Genomic DNA, 20,347 nt, shown 5'->3' on the forward strand with positions numbered 1-20,347 from the left:
TATATATATACATATATACACACACACACATATATAAATACAGAGACAAATATAAATAAAATATACAAAGGGGATAAATAGAATAAATAGGAATAAAAAATAAAAATACAAGTGAATTGCACATTTCAAGTATTGAGTCTATTGCACTGTTGACTATTTACAAAAAGTATTGCACAAGGTATTGTACAGTGAGGTGAAGAGGCACTACAGCTTAGTTGTTCCCCCCTCCTTTGTCCTCCTGTTTCCCCTCCCTCTCCCCTCCAGGGAGGAGTTAAACAGTTTGATGGCGTGTGGGACAAAGGAGTTTTTAAGTCTGTTAGTTTTTGTCTTGGGGAGAAGCAACCTGTCACTGAACAGACTCTTCTGATTGTTTATGGCCGTGTGCAGAGGATGCCCAGCATTGTTCATAATGTCCATCAGTTTCTTTAATGTCCTTTTCTCTGGCACTGTCACCAGAGTGTCCAGCTTCATGCCGACCACAGAGCTAGCCCTCCTGATCAGTTTCTCCAGCCTGCATGAGTCCCTCTTTGCTGTGCTGCTCCCCCAGCACACCACAGCATAGAAAAGTACTCCAGCAACCACTGACTGGTAAAACATCCTCAGGAGCTTCCTGCAGATGTTAAAAGACCTCAGCCTCCTGAGGAAGTACAGTCGGCTTTGGGCTTTTTTATACAGGTGCTCTGTGTTGCATGACCAGTCCAGTTTATTGTCCACCCACAGCCCGAGGTACTTGTACTTGTTGACCACCTCCACCTCCTCCCCCTCTATCTGAACCGGCAGTGGACCTTCTCTGGACCTCCCGAAGTCCACAACCAGTTCCTTAGTCTTTGAGGTGTTGAGTTGCAGGTGGTTTGTGTGACTCCATGCGACAAAGTTCCTCACCAGACTTCTGTACTCCTCTTCCTGATCATCCCAGATACACCCCATGATGGCCGTGTCATCTGCAAACTTCTGAATATGGCATAATTCAGAGTTGTAGCAGAAGTCAGAGGTGTACAGGGTGAAGAGAAGAGGGGACAGCACAGTTCCCTGTGGTGCTCCTGTGCTGCTGACCACTGTGTCAGACACGATGTCCTTCAGCCTGACGTACTGTGGTCTGTCGGTGAGGTAGTCGGAGATCCAAGCCACCAGGCAGGGGTCCACCTCCATCCTGTTCAGTTTTTCCTGAAGCATACAGGGCCGGATGGTATTAAAGGCACTGGAAAAGTCAAGAAACAGTATCCTGACCGTGCCTTTTCCCCCATCCAGGTGTGAGTGGGCTCTGTGTAGGAGGTACAGGATGGCATCCTCCACTCCGACACCCGCCTTGTATGCAAACTGTAGTGGGTCCTGGGCATGTTGTACCTGTGGTCGGAGGAAGTTGAGGAAGAGCCGCTCTAGAGTCTTCATAAGATGTGACGTCAGTGCCACCGGTCGGAAGTCATTCAGCTCATTGGGCCGGTTCTTTTTGGGGACCGGGACGATGCAGGATGTCTTCCATAGGGCGGGCACTCTCCCCAGTCGCAGACTGAGGTTGAAGACTCGTTGTAGCGGCTCCCCAAGTTCAGCAGCACACGCCTTTAGCATCCTAGGACACACCTTGTCTGGGCCTGCTGCCTTTCTGGGGCGAAGCTTCCTCAGTTGCCTCCTGACCTGATCCACTGTGACACTGGGAGATGTTTGGGAGGAGGGGAGGGGGGGAGATGTCTTGCTGCTGAGAGAGGGATTGGAGGAGGGGGGTGTCATGGTGTCAGGAAGGGGGGGAAGCGAGGGAGGCAGGAGAGTGGAAAGCAAGGAGCACCAGACTAAGAAACTGTTTCTATCCACAGGCCATCAGGCTACTAAATCTCTGACTTACTGTCGAACTGTAATTATCCATAACTGTAAATCTGTTGTGTGAAGGGAACCTGCAAAGTAAGAATTTCATTGCTCTGTATAACCATCTGTATTTTGCAGTGTACATCACAATAAGCTTCTTGACTCTTGAATCTTTAGTTTACTACCTTTTGTTTCCGAGTCCTGCATTTGGGTCCTACCTCTGCTTGCCACACAGCACCACCATGAGCAGCAAGTGTTTTTGTCACAAAATGTACTTGATAATGAGGGTCGGAAACTGCAATAACATCTCTCAGGAGTCCCAAAGGCCGAGAGGTGTAGCTCTCTTCACTACAACACAGACACAGGTCGGTTCTTTGAAACAGGGGTTTATTACTTGGGCTTTCTCTGCTCTTTAGTTATACCATCGAGTCTTCAGGCCTTAACCCCAGTACACCATTATGCCAATACACAGTGAGAACTGTTTAAATTGAGTGAACGGTACACACACATTAGCAATTTTACAGTACATATATTTAGTCCAAACATAAAATAAAGACAGAAATACCTCGTTGACCGCTTGTCCTGAAAAGAGGTCCTGATGTCTTTGTGTTACTTTGCCTTGATTTCAATAAACCTTTAGTTTAGCTTAGCAGAGCTTCATGAGTGACATCTGCTCACCCGCAGTCCAAGAAAGAAATATACTCTCTCATTGTACTCTCTCTTGTATAATCTCGCTAAGGGTGTTCTCATGAGACATTAGCCCTTACACATTACACATATACATTTTAAATGAAGACATTTTTAACATGAAATTACATATTCATGAAATTACACAATCCATGATAAATCAGTCATCCACATCATGAGCTCTAAATAGAACATTGTTTAACAGCATTTACAAGAGGCAATGAGAAGCCTGGCATGCCAGACTGCTAGACCCTGCTACATATGTGTCAAGAACAGGGTCCCAGGTGCTCCACACTATATCTGTGCAGTTTTATCTCAAACGACTGCATGATTCCAGAGAACTTAAATGACCTTTATGCTCAAATGAAACAGGTTCAATAGAATGTGATGACATATCAAAAATTCAGTGAAAATCTTTGTGTTCTCATGAAAATCTAAGTGTTTCTTCTTCTTCCTCACCTACTAAACATTTGTGCAGATGTTCATCTGTTTAATGTCAAACTGCTGCCATACTCTTGAGAAATTAAAGCACAACTCTGCTCAAATTGAATAATTTGAAAGGAATGTGATAACTTAATAAACAAAAAATTACAAAACAATCATATCTGATATCACATATGATAACAGATATCATAATGATATGAAATTCTCAATGAATTTCTCTTTTTTGTGACTCACACTACAAGCTTAAAAATTGTCATCTCAAACCGCTGCAATATTCTTTAGAAAATAAAAAACAATTATGCTAATTTCATTATATCATTCTGCTAAAAAGTTTATTAATATTCCTTATCACAATGTTCCTTTCCAGTTTTGAAGATCAGTTCATTTTATTTCAATCAATAACTTTTTTTGTTCATTCCTATTAACACAAACTTGCCAACATGATGTTTTTTACTTTTCACATACATTATATACCATATGGAGTACAGTTGAATGTTTATCATTTAGTCCTGTGTACAGAAATGGTTGCAGAACTTGAGAAACCGGAGATGAACTTAACAGCTTGAATGTTTCATCAAAACACAGATGCAAAATCAGAGGAACACTGGAGCCAGGAATAGTTTTGCACTCCTTGCTCTGTGTTCCCAAGTTTTTGTTCTAGGGAAAATTGCGGAGTGCAAAAAATTGGAAACAAGTAACGTAAAATTATGACGATAGGACATGACAAAGGACAGTGGAAGATGGAGAAAATAACTGCAGAATGAATAACAAGACAATGGGGTTAACCTACATAGAGGAGAACAGGAGTACTAGACAGGGGAGGGCGATAAATGCAGATGAAACCGAAACACCAAGGAACAAATCAGGATTAACTAGATGAGGGGAGTAAAATTCAATATCAAGCACTTGGACTATCAAAGTAAAGCAGGAAGTAACACAAACACACATACAGTCAACAGGAAGGGGGAAATGACTGAATGGGAGACAAATAAATAGGGAAACAGACAACCTGGGGCCCGTTCTTCGTACGTCGCTTACTACATCCAAGATCAAATGACACATCCAAGACCAAATCATCGCGCTAACCGTGAGCTCGCTAATCCGGTTCTCCGAACACACCTGCTGTTGACGATTAGTACAGCTGGATGAAGTAATGTGAGATCACTGGGTGTCGTAAAAGGGGCTACGCATCGATAGTAGAAACATTGATCGGCAACCCTCTGATTGGTCGGCGAAAATGTCGAAGGAGCGCGCTCGGTATTTTTCGGCAGCAGAGCAAGAACTCTTGAGTGAGGGATTTCAGGAGTTTCAGAGTTTAATCAGAACGCAAGGGAACACTGCAAAGGCTGCAAAAGCAAGGAGAGAGGGCTGGCAGAAAGTTGCTGACAAATTAAACTCGTAAGTATTTTAATAATAACAATAATAATGGAGTGGATTGATATAGCGCTTTTCAAGGCACCCAAAGCGCTTTACAATGCCACTATTCAATCACTCTCACATTCACACACTGGTGGAGGCAGCTACGGTTGTAGCCACAGCTGCCCTGGGGCAGACTGACAGAAGCCAGGCTGCCATATTGCGCCATCGGCCCCTCTGGCCAACACCAGTAGGCGGTAGGGTAAATTTATTGTATTACACTATATTATCCAATATTATATTACATTATATTATGTTATATTATATCCCCTTACACATTAGAGCCACAACAGGACCCACTAGAACATGGGAACAAGTAAAAGTGGAATATAAGAATATGCTACAGAATGGTAATATTTATCACTTATATTGCTTTTCGTCTCTAGGAAAGAGACCCTGAAATAATCTGTTTGTTTGTTCATAACAGCAACCAAGAAAAGGGCAGAGCAAAAAAAAAAAGACAGGTGGTGGTCCTGCACCCCCTCGTCAACAAGTTGGTTAAGTAAATAATGCCCTCACGGGAATATCGATATCTCTCTATGAGCACACTGTCGCGCTGAGCTAAAGGATCCTGTCTATCCCGCAATATACGCTGAATTCTGAAAACTCTCCTTATCAATCTTGCACCTTCCGCAATGGGCTGCTCGCGTATACGGACAGGACATGGCTGCGACAGGCTTCCCAAATCCACCTTCGCTTTTATAGCCGTGGTCTCTCATCTTGATTACACAAAGTAATTTGCAATTACTACTCTGAAATATGAATTACATCTGTAATAATCACATACATGTAATAGAATGTTAATAGTACATTTCCCTTTTTTAGGAAATAACCTGTATGTATCTGTGTGACATCAATAAAAGGATCAAGTGCTGCATTATCTTTAGTTACATTGATAATATTTATTTATGGTGAAACAGTGGTGGAATATCGCTGTTGCTTTCGTATAAATGAAGCGGACATACCTGCGTGGCCGCGATCTAATCCTGTTTACATAAAGTGAACCTGCTCCCGAGCAGGTTTACGCTTACGGCTCTGTTGCTATGGCAGCAAGTCCCGGATGAGCTTCGGGGAACCGAACGATCCAAGATCACGCGAAATCGTCAACAATCTAATCCAGCTAACTTACTTAGCGAGGTACGAAGAACGGGCCCCAGGGCACAAAGAGACAAGACAGATACAGGGACACAAATAGGAAACAGAAAAGAATCATAAAAGAAGGTAAGTTGGAAAAATAAAAACCAAGTAGATAAACTGCATTATAAAGAGAAACTACAGATGATATAATCAATTCTAAAGGAAACTAAACAAACCTAATATACAAAAAGCCAAACTCAAACACAATAGATTCTCAAAAACATCAGGAACATCCAGTAGACGAAAAGGAAAAACTTGAGAATAACTAACAAAGAAAACGATAAATACTAAATCAGAATGAAAATATATCTGGAGCAGATGATAAAAGGTAATATTCAAACTGAAAACTGCAACAAAGGCTAAAACTGAAAACGCTGGGTAAAAATCCTGGGATTATGACGGAAGCAAGTTTTAGATTTTAAGAAATAGATGTTAGTGACACATGCAAATTAAGAAGCTATGCAGCTACAACTACATTAGACTGCCATCAGATAGAGAGAATAATAGAAGTCACATGACCCAAAAAGAAAGTGAAAGGACATTTATAAATCCAAAGTCACACGTCATCTACACCAGTGTGAACAATAAACCAAGGGACGACAACTTCACAGCACAGTTGGACATTCAGGTACGGTAACTTTGTGTTAATAATCCAATGCAAGAAATCCAGTTATTAAATTATTAAATTGACCGGACTGAGTCATCTCTGCCATTTGGTTCAGATTAAGTTAAAAGAATTTAGTTTCTTGAAGAATTTAACGAATTTACTATTTTTTAATTTACTATCTTTTCTGTTTGTTTAATTCACAATTAGTTGATGACAAAAAAAAATGGAAAAAATTATAAATATCTTGTCAGGTAAGCTTTTTTTTCATATTATATTCATTGTTGTTCATTGTTCATAACGTCCTTTGATTTAAAAGTCAAAAAAACATTTAATTTAACTTAAAATCTAATAGAACTGAACTGAATATGGAAAAGTGTTGCTAACATGTTTTTACTTTGTCATATTTCAATTGCAGGAAATCGCTCACCACCTCCTCGTAAGATATTTAAAATATGATACAAAATCTCGAAGACAAAACTTGAGGCTTTTACACACCGGACGTGTAAAATCTGTGAAAATATTTCCTATCTTAAAAATATTGTTCAGACTCATCTGTTCTTTTTGCAGCTGTTCACACTGACCGTTTGAGCTGAACAATTCCAGGAAATGTAAACAAAATTCCTGGACTGGAACTTTGGGCGAGGCACGATTGGTTACAGGCAGAGCAACGTTACTGAAATCCATGAGTAAAAAGCAGAATTGATGAAATTATTTATTTATTTATTTTTGCAATTCAAGATCGATTTGTCAGATTTTTTGGATCTGAATAAAATGACCTGAATAACATATAATAACTGCGTCAGACAACGAGTGCCCTCTAAACTCACACGGCACGCCTACTGAATACACAATCAAATGGAAATAGTCACGTAATACTAATTACCTCAAAAACACAGCTACACAATGCGGCTCAGTAAAATAATTTCCTGCCTCGCCTCAAACTGTCCCACTGACATCCTGAACTGTACAAACACACAGCTTCAGCTCATGGATCCAACCGTTAAATTCTCCCTGCTGCTGTTTTCTTAGTTTCTTACTTTTCTCAGCTCGTCATAGTTTGACGTCGGCTTCAATTTTAGTTTTCACAGTGCGTTTATTGAGGAGGAATTGTCCTCAAAAACACAACGCGTTCAGTGTGTAACAGCCTTAATACATAATGTGTAATTAATTTAAAATGTTATGCTTCCAATGTGACTCATAGAATTTACATTTTTACTTTATAGTGTTAAAGGCAGAAGAGAGGATCATACCATGGGGGTGAGTGTTAAAAGTGTGGTTAATTAGAGAGGTGTACTAGAATTAATAAAAATAACCCTTTTCACCAACTCTGTGTTAATCCTAGAGTCACAATTTTATATCACAAAATCAAAGTGCTGCTCCACATCGAAAGGAGCCAGCTGAGGTGGTTCGGGCATCTGACAAGGATGCCCCCTGGGCGCCTCCTGGGTGAGGTGTTCCAGGCATGTCCCACCGGGAGGAGGCCCCGGGGCAGACCCAGGACACGCTGGAGAGATTATATCTCTCGGCTGGCCTGGGAACGCCTTGGTGTTCCCCCGGATAAGCTGGAGGAGGTGGCTGGGGAGAGGGAGGTCTGGGCCTCTTTGCTTAGGCTGCTGCCCCCGCGACCCGGCCTCGGATAAAGTGGATGAAGATGGATGGATGGAAAATCAAAGTCTTTTGACTTGTTTGATCATTTTGTTAACTTATGTTTAATGTCCATTCAATTTTACTTTAAACCCATCTGTGGATCTCACATTTACATTTTGATTCTGAAGTGATTCTCTGCTGAATAAATTGTATACATTCAAATTGTTACAGCAGCACAAACCTCTGAGTCACAATGTGGAATTCACATACACTGAACAAAAATATAAACGCAACACTTTTGTTTTTGCTCCCATTCCCCATGGGATGGACGTAGAGACCTAAAATTCATTCCAGATACACAATATAACCATCCCTCCCAAACAGTGGTCACAAATCAGTCCAAATGTGTGGTAGTGGGCACATCTGCCATATTGAGATAATCCATCCCACCTCACAGGTGTGCCACATCAGGATGCTGATCTGACATCATGAGTAGTGCACAGGTGTACCTCAGACTGCCCACAACAAAAGGCCACCCTGGAATGTGCAGTTTTGTCTCACAGCAAAATGCCACAGATGCCACAAGCAATGAGGACGCGTGCAATTGGCATGCTGACAGCAGGAATGTCAACCAGATCTGTCGCCCGTGCATTGAATGTTCATTTCTCAACCATAAGCCGTCTCCACAGGCGTTTCAGAGAATATGGCAGCACATCCAACCGGCCTCACAACCGCAGACCTCGTGTAACCACACCAGCCCAGGACCTCCACATCCAGCAGGTTCACCTCCAAGATCGTCTGAGACCAGCCACCCAGACAGCTGCAGGAACAATTGGTTTGCACAACCAAACAATTTCTGCACAAACTGTCAGAAACCGTCTCAGGGACGCTCAACTGCATGCCCGTCGTCCTCATCGGGGTCTTGACCTGACTCCAGCTCGTCGCCGTAACAGACTTGTGTGGGCAAATGCTCACATTCGATGGCGTCTGGCACGTTGGAGAGGTGTGCGCTTCACGGATGAATCATGGTTCACATTGTTCAGGGCAGATGGCAGCTGAGAATGTCCCAGTTCTTGCATGGCCAGCATACTCACTGGACATGTCACCCATTGAGCATGTTCGGGATGTGCCTGACCGGCGTATACGACAGCGTGTACCAGTTCCCACGAATATCCAACAACCTCGCACAGCCATTGAAGTGGAGTGGACCAACATTCCACAGGCCACAATTGACAATCTGATAGACTCCATGCGACGATGTGTTGCACTGCATGAGGCAAATGGTGGTCACACCAGATACTGACCGGTTCTGGGTCCCCAGACCCCCAATAGCGCAAAAAACTGCACATTCCAGGGTGGCCTTTTGTTGTGGGCAGTCTGAGGTACACCTGTGCACTACTCATGATGTCAGATCAGCATCCTGATGTGGCACACCTGTGAGGTGGGATGGATTATCTCAATATGGCAGATGTGCCCACTACCACACATTTGGACTGATTTGTGACCACTGTTTGGGAGGGATGGTTATATTGTGTATCTGGAATGAATTTTAGGTCTCTACGTCCATCCCATGGGGAATGGGAGCAAAAACAAAAGTGTTGCGTTTATATTTTTGTTCAGTGTAGTTTCACATGGTGACACAGAAATGCTTATTTGGTTATTTCAGGCTTCTGACATTGCAGGTAGTAGAAAACAGATGTCAGCCTGTCTCAGTAGTACACCCCTCAAGTGTTTTGCTTGTTTGTTGTTATTTTGTGTTTGTTCATAACACTGTTGTGTAAACTGTAAGTGCACACTAAATCCTATTGTAATTTTCTTTAGAAACAGTGAAAGAGAGCGAGACCTGCAGCTTGTCAGAGATTACAAGCCTCACAAAGATGTCCAGCATCTCAGAATTATGCTTCATGGACCACCAGGTGCTGGAAAGTCCAGCTTCATCAACTCTGTGGACAGTACTTTAAGAGGCAAAATCGCAACTCGAGCATTGGCAGATGCAACCTCTGGTGATAGTTTCACTAATGCAGTATGTATGAGGATGTATCTATCCTTATCATAGTTGCACACTCATTTCCTTTGAGGTTTTCTATGACTACAGGAGCGCACTGCAGTGGTAGCTGCTTTATGAGCATTAAACTATAAAAAGAGTGAAAAATAGTCAGCACAACTAGTGTGTCAATTATTTTGAAAACTGTTTAGGATCTTTAGTATTTGGCACTAATATAACAACACCACATTTTTTATTTACAGTACAGGACATTTAAAATTCAGAAAGGAAATCCAGAAACTTTTTACTCTTTTGTCTTCACTGACACCATGGGGCTTGAGAGGGGCGCTGAGAAAGGAATACATGTGGAAGACATCAAACTTGCCATTAGTGGACATGTCAAAGAAGGTTACACGGTATGATGTTTTTCATCCAGATGCTTGTACACAGTCTGTGATACAGAAACTGTATCGTGCAAAAAGGTTTAAGTGACTTTGGGTTTTTTTTCCCCAGTTCAAACCCACAGCTCTCTTGCGTGAATCGGATCCTTACTACAACAGTTCTCCTACTTTAGATGACAAAGTCCAAATTCTGGCTTTTGTTATTCCAGCTGACACAGTGAGCATGATCAGTGATGAAACTTGGAGGAAGATGAAAGAAGTCAGACTACATGCTCGTGACAAAGGTGAGAGCAGATGTTCTACATGATGTCACGATTTCAAATACTAGAAAAACATGAGATAAAGTGATTGCATTGCTTTCTGTATTGGCAGGGATCCCACAAATAGCCATCATGACCAAAATTGATGAAGCCTGTCCCGAAGTCAAAAAAAACATAAAGAACACCTACAAGAGCAAGTACTTGAATGACCAGGTATGTTCCAGGAAGTAACTTTCATGCTGTACATTTCAGTATATTTGAACAGAAACCTCAGCTGGAATCAGTACAAATAATTCAATAAATAATTTATAATCATGTCACTAGTGCAACAATACAGTTTCAGTTTTTAAATGCAATATTTTTTAAACTTAGATGCAAACACTAAACAGGAACCTGGGTATTCTACTGAACTGCATCTTCCTCGTGAAGAACTACCACAAAGAAACTGACACGAATGACAACATAGATTCACTGATACTGTGTGCACTGAAAAAGATCATTGACTATGGAGAGGACTACCTGAATGACCAGGATATAAATGATTGAATGAATGGTTGTATATTGTTGGGTTGAATAATCCTGGCCTGTAACAGATGTTTGAGGGGGATAGAAAATGAAAATGCTCAGTTACTCTTCAGGTTATTTTTCTTTGCTGATATTACAATCACAGTCACACAAAAAGTGAATTTCATCAGAAACTTTATTGTACTGATTTTTGTCTTGTTCTTATTTTATTTCACTTTTTTTCTTTCGTAAATTAAATCCAAATAACCTTCACAGAAAATCAATATGTACTTTTTATTTACTGTATATTCAAAATGGTAATGGCATAAAGAATGACACATATATGCTTGTAACCTGTTGCCTGCTGTGTAACTCAAATAAATCAGTTCAACCCTCGATGTGAGACTGTCCTCTGTGAATCAGTGATTTCTTGTTTTCTAAACTGTAATGAGAGTTTAGAAGCGGAAGAGGATGGATAGATATTTAATGACTTAGGTTATCAACCCATACGAGCATCCAGGTAATTATACAAGTCCAAATTAGGACTTGTATATGTCCTTAGTCGTCCCCCCCTTGGCTATGCATTTGAGAGCTTAATCAGATGTTGCAGATTATTTGGCTTCTAGTTAGAGTCGGACTACTATTCATGAAACTCGTAAGTTTACCTTCTCAGCTTTTTGTTTAGTTATTTCCATTCAGTCTCCGGTGTAGCGGCACATCCTTCTTTGCCACTTCTGCAGGACGTAAAGTTTCTGACTCATGCTTTTCTTAGATTACTTGTATGCCTTTCAGTAGCAAAAATATCAAAACACAAGCCCTTTGATTTGAGGAAATAAAGACTGAAAGAAATGTCTGATGGAAAAGGAAACACTGTGTTGTGCTGCTAAACTTTGAGGTTATAAGTCATCAGTGTTTAAATAAGAAAATGCCAAGAGGAGACTTGGAGCCCCGAGTCTGCATGCAAAACATGAAAACTCCATAGCAGTGATACTTGTTCATACATAGGTGTGGGCTACTTATTCTTTCTTATGGTGCTTTGCTGTTCCAATGAAACAAGAAGATCTCATTTGAAAGTACATTTTTGGCCATCCTGTGATCTCATTTGCTATATTCTCTTAATATCTTAGAGTTATTTCCAAGGGAAAGAATGTTTATGCTAGATTCTGTTTTAAATCAGGTTGTTATCTAAAAGTCACTCTCATAAAAGTGATTTTAGAGTAATGTGCAGCTATTGTAATGTCTTCTTGATGCATTCTCAGTCATCCAGGTGAGTAAATCTCCAAAAGTCGATTCTGTTCATCTGGGCGTAGCGTTTTCCGTAGGAGAAACAACCTCCCAGCCCATTGTTCCTTCAGTGGGCTGGTTTCAGTCATTATGCAAATGTAATGTTCATAAGATTGGGGAAACCTGCAGTCAGCTGAGACTGAAGAAATCACTTGGATGAGTGACGAAACATTTTTCCCACGGAAAACGCTAATGCTAGATATTCACAAATTTCATTTCACTAGCTGGGCTCACATCCTCATTTTATGTTTGACAGCTTTTTAGTAGGTAAAGATGAATGATTGGACATGAATTGAGCTATGATTTGGGGAAGGACTGTTGACGGTTCCCGGGCCTGGCAGATCCCCATGTACTAGAATTGAGAACAAGGAGGGAGGGAGGGTGGGGCACGTAAACGAGAATGAACAGCTTGCAGAACTGGGGGAACCAATATAGATGACAACCGGAAGGAGCGTGTTAGGAGGTGTGGTCCTGCTCCTGAAATTCCGATACATAATCTCCAACTTTAACAACTTAAGCTGTTTTGTTTTTATGCTTTACACTTTAAACTTCAACATTTTATATTTTCAAATGAAAGCACAGTGATGTTGCTGCATCAGTGTCAAATATTAATTATTCTGGGATTTGATGGTCAAACTATGTGATTTTCCAAATGTGTGTGGAGTAAAATGAACTTTCTCTGATGATGCAAATGTCATGACCAAGAATCATTCAGGATTAACAACACAAACTGTTCTAATAGCAGAAACATAGTCTTATAGTTCTTGGACGTTACCACTAGTTTTACAAACACATTCTTTTTCATGTCTGTCTATGTGGTTTTTATGGATAAAGTGATTTTCAATAGTACAAACATCATCTAACTTTTCTTTGCTCTCCAGTATAAATGCAGGAACCTGCAGGCTTTATTAAAACTGTCATAATTTAACACTCAATGCCGAAAACAGGGTTGATCCATGTTTCTATGAAGACCACTTCATATATCAACAGCTCTGAAAATCCCTTTTGTTTTTAAAAAAGTAATGTAGAACATGATTTCTCTCACTCTGTGTCTCTAAAAACCGCAGCAAACTGGTAATCACTTCTAAACAATGGGTTAGTTTATGGCTCTTTATCAGCCGCAACACCACGTAGCACCTGGATGTTAGAATCTTTTACAAAGCGGCATTGTGTCTGACCTCTAACCCTTGCTGGCATATGGCCCTCTGAGGCACTTGTGCAGTAGCAGTTGCAGTAGCAGTAGTAGTACTAGTATTGTGCAACAACCAGGCTTCAAGAGCGGTCACTCTTCTGGCTTGCAAATGGTGAAAACATATCACATACACATGTCACAATCTTAACTGCAAATCAGAAATGCTGCTAGGTAAATTATAAAAGGGGTTTAAACTTTAGGTTTGGCATAGACACAGACTTTATTAGTCCCACTCTGGGGAAATTCACATGTTACAGCAACACAAGGGTCAGCAAGAAAAATTGAATCCGAGATATATTAGAAAAATACAAAAATAAATAAATAAATACTGCACAAATTTAAAATGAGTAAAAAACCTATGTGAGTAATTACTACTGATCTACAAATGGTGGTTATATACAGCAAATACGCTCAGAGAATTTTAGCATTTTAGCACACAGCCCCTTCCTCTATAAAGCTGAATGTAATTCCTGGTCAGTTCGTGCAGTAATAATAAATTAAAGTTGCACTTCAGTTAACTCTTTTTTTAATAATTAATAACAGGTTTGTTTCTTAGATCTAATGATACAGCCAAAACATACTGCTTGTATAATGCTGTATGTCTCCCAGCACCACAGCAGGATGATTCCGAAAGTATGACTCAATAAAAAAAGACTCTAAAGCCAGAACAGAAAGATACAGTTGGAAGATCAAAGATTAAGGACTGTGTTTTTATAGGATGTAGTAAACTATCCCTTTGTCTTCTTGGCCTTGTTGTGTGTACTTTAGAAGTCAAATTATACATTTGCCAGACTTTGAAAAAACTTTTGAATTTCATTTATAACTGAGATGGCAAGCTCTTATCAGAAATCTTATGCTCACCAGAAGCATGTAATCCCACTTTCAAAACCTTTAAGTGTCAAATCCACAAACCCAACATGGGGTCAGAGCGAATGTCAATTTATCTGCACAGCCCAATGTGTGAAGACGCATTTTGTCAGTGTTAGGGAGTTTTTATTGTTTTATTTGTTTATGCTTCAAAAGTTATGTTACACATATTTCACCAGACACAGTTTTCTGTTGAAACAGGAAGCTGACCCTGTGACCCTGTGACATTTAACGCAAGAGATCAGTACAGAAATACACATCTGCAGAAGTTGACTCGCAGTATATTATTCTTAGAAATTGACTTGCAACACACATACTTTGTGACACACACACACACAGCTTACACACAGACAGCATCAGGACCTGCGTAACAGGAAATGTGATTATATTTGCATATTGACGATGTAACCTATAAAAATAAACGAAGTGTCTCAGTGTTGTTTACTCACCTGACTGTTTGTTAACTGTAAATCTCTGACAGTCAGGGATCCTGGGTCTGAGCAACCCAGGATCCCTGAGCAGTTATGGATTATATTATTATTGTATGTATATTTGGTGTTTCTGTCCTTCTCCCTGTTTGCGTGTGTGTATATGTGTTTCTGCGGGCGCCTTCAGGCCTGGTGGGTGTGGCCCTGCTGGCGGACTGGCCACACCCGAAGCCACGCACCTGCTGCTGATCAGGCCTCGTCGGGGGAGCTACTTAGGAGAGTCTTGGAGCTCCCACTGACGCGGGATCCTTCCATGAGACTCCACGTTAGTCATCCAGTTGAACTGAGTTAGTGTGTGTATGCCCGCGGTTATATGTGTCCTGACGGCTGCGTCTATTGTGTCCCCATGAGAAGTGTGGAGCGCCAGACAGCAGCCAGCACAAGGAGTGCTGAGACACGGGAGCGGAGAGCACTGAGACACGACCCTGTGACTCAGTGCCATGCCAAACCGTGACACATTTTTACTTTTCTCGTTTGTAAGGCCAATTTTGATTCTGATTTCCTTTTTCTGGCCTAAACAAAAGCAAATACAATGTAATAAAGCTGTCCATCGGGGCAAGCAGCCTCCAAATCTCCCCATTTTCACTGTTACAAAAGCAACAGTTCAACTAAGAATTTTATTTTGGCTTGACCCATTTTCACATGCACGCAGACACAGACAGACACACACAGACAGACACACACACATACACAGTCCCCCCAAAAACTAAAAAGGTGGAATGTTTGGTCAAAAAAGTGAACTTTTTGTCAAAAAAGTAAACTTTTTTTTGTCATAAATCATAAGGTGTATGTTCCTACTCTAAAGTGGAATGAAAGTGATTGGTTGAACCGGTGTTCATGATGTCTGTTCTGAGTTATCTGCACTTCCATCAGCGTAAAAAACTCAGCAGCAGATTAGAATCAAACAGAACATCTATTGGCCACATTTAATAAATCACCAAATTAATACACGCATCTGTGACAATGCTACGCACTGTTTGCCCTTCAATCAGTGATTTTAGTACAGCAGGCTCCATGCTGCTCATTTTAAACACATTCCCAAGTTTTAAACACACAAAACATGCGGTAAATAAAAGGCTGAGTGAAAACATGGCACTTCCAGCTGACTTATAATCAGTGTTGGGAAGATTACTTTTAAAATGTATTCCACTACAGATTACAGAATACATGCCCCAAAATGTATTGTGTAACGTATTCCATTACGTTACTCAATGAGAGTAACGTATTCTGAATACCTTGGATTACTTAACATATTATCATGCTTTTTTACAACTATATGAATGTACTATTACCGTGTGATTTATTAGTATTACTGAAGGTTACTCGCCATACCAATACCAACTAGATATTTAAATCTTAATATAAAATGAGTAACAGTAAGGAGGACATTAGGTAAGGCTGCACTTTTTGCAGTGATCTCGTATTGAAAACTATTGATCCTGTGCACGAGAAAATGCTAACTTCCTGGTTTGAGACCGGATGTAGGGTTGTACATTTCCTGTTGCTTTACTGGAAGCAAAGTAAAGCGGGAACACCCCCGCTGTTGTGTCATAAAAAATCGAATGATCAATTTTGACGTTTAAAGAGTTTAGATCGATCAGTTGTTTACATCACTCAACACAAGCAGAACTGCATTACTGCATGCAGAAGACACATCGTCCACATTCAGAAGCACATCTCTGTATAGTGACTGGTCTCATGATTTAAACAGGTAAATGTTCAGCACTCAAACTACAGGTGAACAATAGTCAAACCAGATGTTTCCCCCATTATGTTGAGATCAGCTAGTCAAGTACACACCTACACAGCATGTTAACAAATTGTGAAAAAAGCCACACAAAAAATGAATGATTGCTGGTAAGGGTTTCTATACATTAGTATTTAGAAGGGTATGTTGTGACTTACCTTCAAAATTACAGTGGTCCCTTGCTAATAACGCGGTTCACCTTTCACCTCGCTGTTTCACAGAATTTTTTAGTGCAAGTTTGCACGTTTTTTTTTTTACGTCACATTGTGTCCTGTGTCCTGATCGCTGTAGACGATCTCCTCCGTGACGTCTCTCCTGTACAGTACAGAATCACTGCATCGATCGCTAGAAGTGTGACTCTGAAGTGCAGTACTGGATGTCCACGATGTCCACCAAACGTTTTGCACCGTCAAAAAATAAAATTGGCTACTTGATTTCACCTATCGCTGGTTATTTTTAGAACATAACACCCGCGATAAACGAGGGACAGCTGAGAAATATAACATTTGAATCCCTTTTCTCTTTTGCTCTGAGGCGCAGGGAAAAATATCGACAAGTCGATGAACATCATTTACAGCTATATTGGGTAAATGCCCAAGACATCTATAGAAATGTAAATCGCCGCTTGATTCATTCATTTGTTTAACTTGTTTTGGACCGTAAACCAGGCGCAAATAGGACACCGGAAACAAAGCTCCCCACAGGAGTTTCCGCACCGGAAGTAGCATATGCTAACGTGCACATAGTCAATTCCGCACGTATTCAATTCAATTCAATTTTATTTATATAGCGCCAAATCACAACAAAAGTCGCCTCAAGGTTTAAAACAGGTCCGCGGCTCCGAACCGTAGTAAAGAGACCTCTGGCTAATATGTTGGGCTCGTAGCCGAAAACTAGCTTTACTTTGTTGTCTGGGTCAACTTTGCTAGCGAGAGACAGACAGAGGCGTTGAAAAGCTGCTCCAATGGAACTTATTGTTTCGGAGGAAAACACGAAAAATGCCGAATCTTAATAGCTTACTTACAACTGGGCTCGTCAGGCACTCTTTTTAGCTGCAGTGGTTATTATTTACATGCTTCCAGCTCCCGTTTCTGCTCGGTGACAGCTCATACTTTTCGACTCTCCTTTTTGTTCCTCCCTGGCGCTCACAGACACATAACAGGTATGGCAGTCCATTCTCCCTGCAGCACTACTCTGCCCATAAGGCTACATTCTTTAGGGCGATGCCTGTAACACTCTGCCTATTTCCTTCATATTAAATAATTTTTAAAAATATTTCTTCAAGTCATTATGAGACACGAGATTGAGAGAGGCATTTGAGCCTCTTAATGCGTGTTTTGTTTGGGTTTCCACCGACGTGGAATTACCAAAATAGAGAGGGGATAGCCTCTCCTGAAACAGGAAGAGACCGCGTGTAATCCCTTTATTTCAACAAAGTAACTGTATTCTGAATACCACTTTTTTTAAACGGTAACTGTAATGGAATACAGTTACTCATATTTTGTATTTTAAATACGTAACGGCGGTACATGTATTCCGTTACTCCCCAACACTGCTTATAATGGAAACAATCAAACCTGCTCCGAAAGTTTGAGTTTGTATTCTCTCAGCTGCAGACTCGCTGCTGTTTAAAGATTTGAGAGCAAAGATTAGACATAAAAAGAAACGTCAAACATGGGCTCAGGATATGAGGTCAGTAACTACAGTGTCTGTGTCCTGTTTTAAGATCGATGTAAAATGTATGTAAAATTGTTTTCAGCCAACATGAGAAAATTAAATAAACTTGTGCCTATGATTTTATTACTGATGCCCATCAGGGAAACACAAAGACTGTAGAGGCAGACACGCTATTTTCATCATCAACACGTTTCCATTTGTTTTGCAGTTTATCAGCAGGACCCTGCTGGAAAACTATCTGCACAGCTGATGAATGACCACTTTTTAGTTTCAAAGGGACATGAGGGATACTTCCCAGAGTCTGACCTGCATCGATCCAGCTGCTCAGTGTCCGTGGTTACCATAGTTACTGCATAAGGTCCTGTGAATTAAACAGCTGGCACTGCAGTAACTTACCGGCGAAATGAGTGTTTACATTTTCATTACAAAAGAACTGTCTGGCTTGGTTAACTTGGTTAAATATGACTGACACCCGTAAATGAAGCAGCATCTGGCTGCAGTTTAAAGATATTGTGAATAGCAGAGCAGAGTGCTTTTACTGTAAAATGAAAATAACAGTAAGAGCAGGTTCCACCACAAACCTGCACAGACAGATCAGAACTGTCCATCCCACAGTGCAGTTGGAGGATAGAGGGCAAGCTGGCTCAACGTCTACTGACCCTGTGGTGTCTGGTCCCAAACCAACAACAACTGCTGCAGAAGCTACTAGTGCATCAGCCCATCTTACTGCAACTCAAAGCACAATAAGTCAGTTTATACCAAAGCAGATGACCTCAGCCAAACAGCACAGTATTGATGAGGGGTTGGCTAACATGATTGTCACTGATTTCCAGCCCTTTTCCATTATGGAGGATAAAGGTTTTAAAGGTTTTGTCAAAGCCTTAAATCCCACATACACTCTACCTAGTAGGAAAACACGGTCCCTAACAATAATCCCAAAAGTATATGGCACAGAACATGCATTATGGCAAGACAGGGTGAAAAAAAGCTCCATCCGTTTGCCTGACAACTCACTGCTGGACCTCTTGAACCACCTGCTCTTTCGAGTCTGTCACTTGCCACTTTATTGAAAATTACAAGATGACATCTTTGTCTGCTGGACTGCTTTGACATCACTGACAGACACACTACAGAAATGTTGGTAGAGGAGCTATTAAAAGTGGAAAATGAGTGGCAAGTACAGGACAAAGTGGTGTGATGTGTGAGTGATAATGCTGCAAACATCACCAAGGCCATAAAAATTCTGAAGTGGACCCACCACCCATGTTTGGCACATACATTAAACCTGTTGATAAGAGATTCCCTGAAGGTGGTGAAAACAACCGTGGACAAGGTAAAGGCTAATGTGGAGTTTTTCCACAGAAGCACAGTAGCTGCAAAGAGGCTAAAGTCCACACAGCGCCAGATGGAGTTACCTGAACTGAGGCATTCTTGAAACAAAAGATGCCAGTATCTCCACCATGGCCCTGATCAGTGCACCTGTTGATACGTTAAGTCAAGAGGAATGGGAGCTGGTGAAAGACATCTGCACCGTCCTGCAACCATTTGAGGAAGTGACCGTTGAGATAAGTACAGACAGGTACCTTGCACAGTTTTTTTTTCTCTACTATTCGGTCACTAATATACATTGCAGAAACAACACATATGATTGACAAAACTAAATTGAAAAATTAAATATGCCACATAATTAAAAAACAAAACTAATTTTAAAAGTTGCTGTTTTCTCTCCTTCAGCTATGTCACAGCCTCCAAAATGCTCCTGCTTAGCAAAGGTCTTCAGCCAGTGACAGCCCAACACCAACTGACAGTAACCGTGCAGAAAGTAAAGGAATTGGTTGCGGATCTTTGTTCAACCATGGATCGAAAATATCTGCGTATGGAGTTCAACACTGTCCTCTCAGAAACTGCATTACTGGATCCTAGGTTTAAAAAGCTTCCATTCAGAAATGAAAGAGCTACAGGAGATGCTACAAAGAGAAATACTACATGTTACGACCCGTAAGGGTAAACTTACTAGTTTCATGAGTAACAGTCTGGCTCTTTCTGAAAGTCAAAAGAAAATAGCTCTCAATTGCCAAGACAAAGAAAGGGACGGCTAAGTACTTTGATTGGTCGATTCCGATTGGTCTGTGTGGGGATCACACTTATCCCACAGAGACAAAGCATGTGCTGGCAGGAGGGTTTTTAACAATTCATACATTCTATATTTCAGTTTCATTTTACATGCTAAGAGGCTGTGGTTGTTACATTCTGCCATCACCTAAGAAA

At 40.9% G+C, this 20,347-nt stretch overlaps 1 protein-coding gene across 1 annotated transcript; it reads left to right on the forward strand.

The window, feature by feature from the left end:
- Positions 1-6,046: 6,046 nt before the first annotated feature.
- LOC101474693 (interferon-induced protein 44-like) lies at positions 6,047-11,220 on the forward strand. The gene is made up of 9 exons (XM_023152348.3): positions 6,047-6,109; positions 6,296-6,339; positions 6,504-6,524; positions 7,312-7,345; positions 9,497-9,698; positions 9,923-10,075; positions 10,173-10,344; positions 10,433-10,533; positions 10,693-11,220. Exons 2-9 carry the CDS (start codon positions 6,312-6,314, stop codon positions 10,864-10,866), a joined length of 885 nt encoding a protein of 294 aa, XP_023008116.3. The 5' UTR covers positions 6,047-6,109; positions 6,296-6,311; the 3' UTR covers positions 10,867-11,220.
- The last annotated feature ends 9,127 nt before the right edge of the window (positions 11,221-20,347 follow it).

This window comes from Maylandia zebra, linkage group LG23, assembly GCF_041146795.1.
Source record: "Maylandia zebra isolate NMK-2024a linkage group LG23, Mzebra_GT3a, whole genome shotgun sequence".
Taxonomy (NCBI): domain Eukaryota; kingdom Metazoa; phylum Chordata; class Actinopteri; order Cichliformes; family Cichlidae; genus Maylandia; species Maylandia zebra.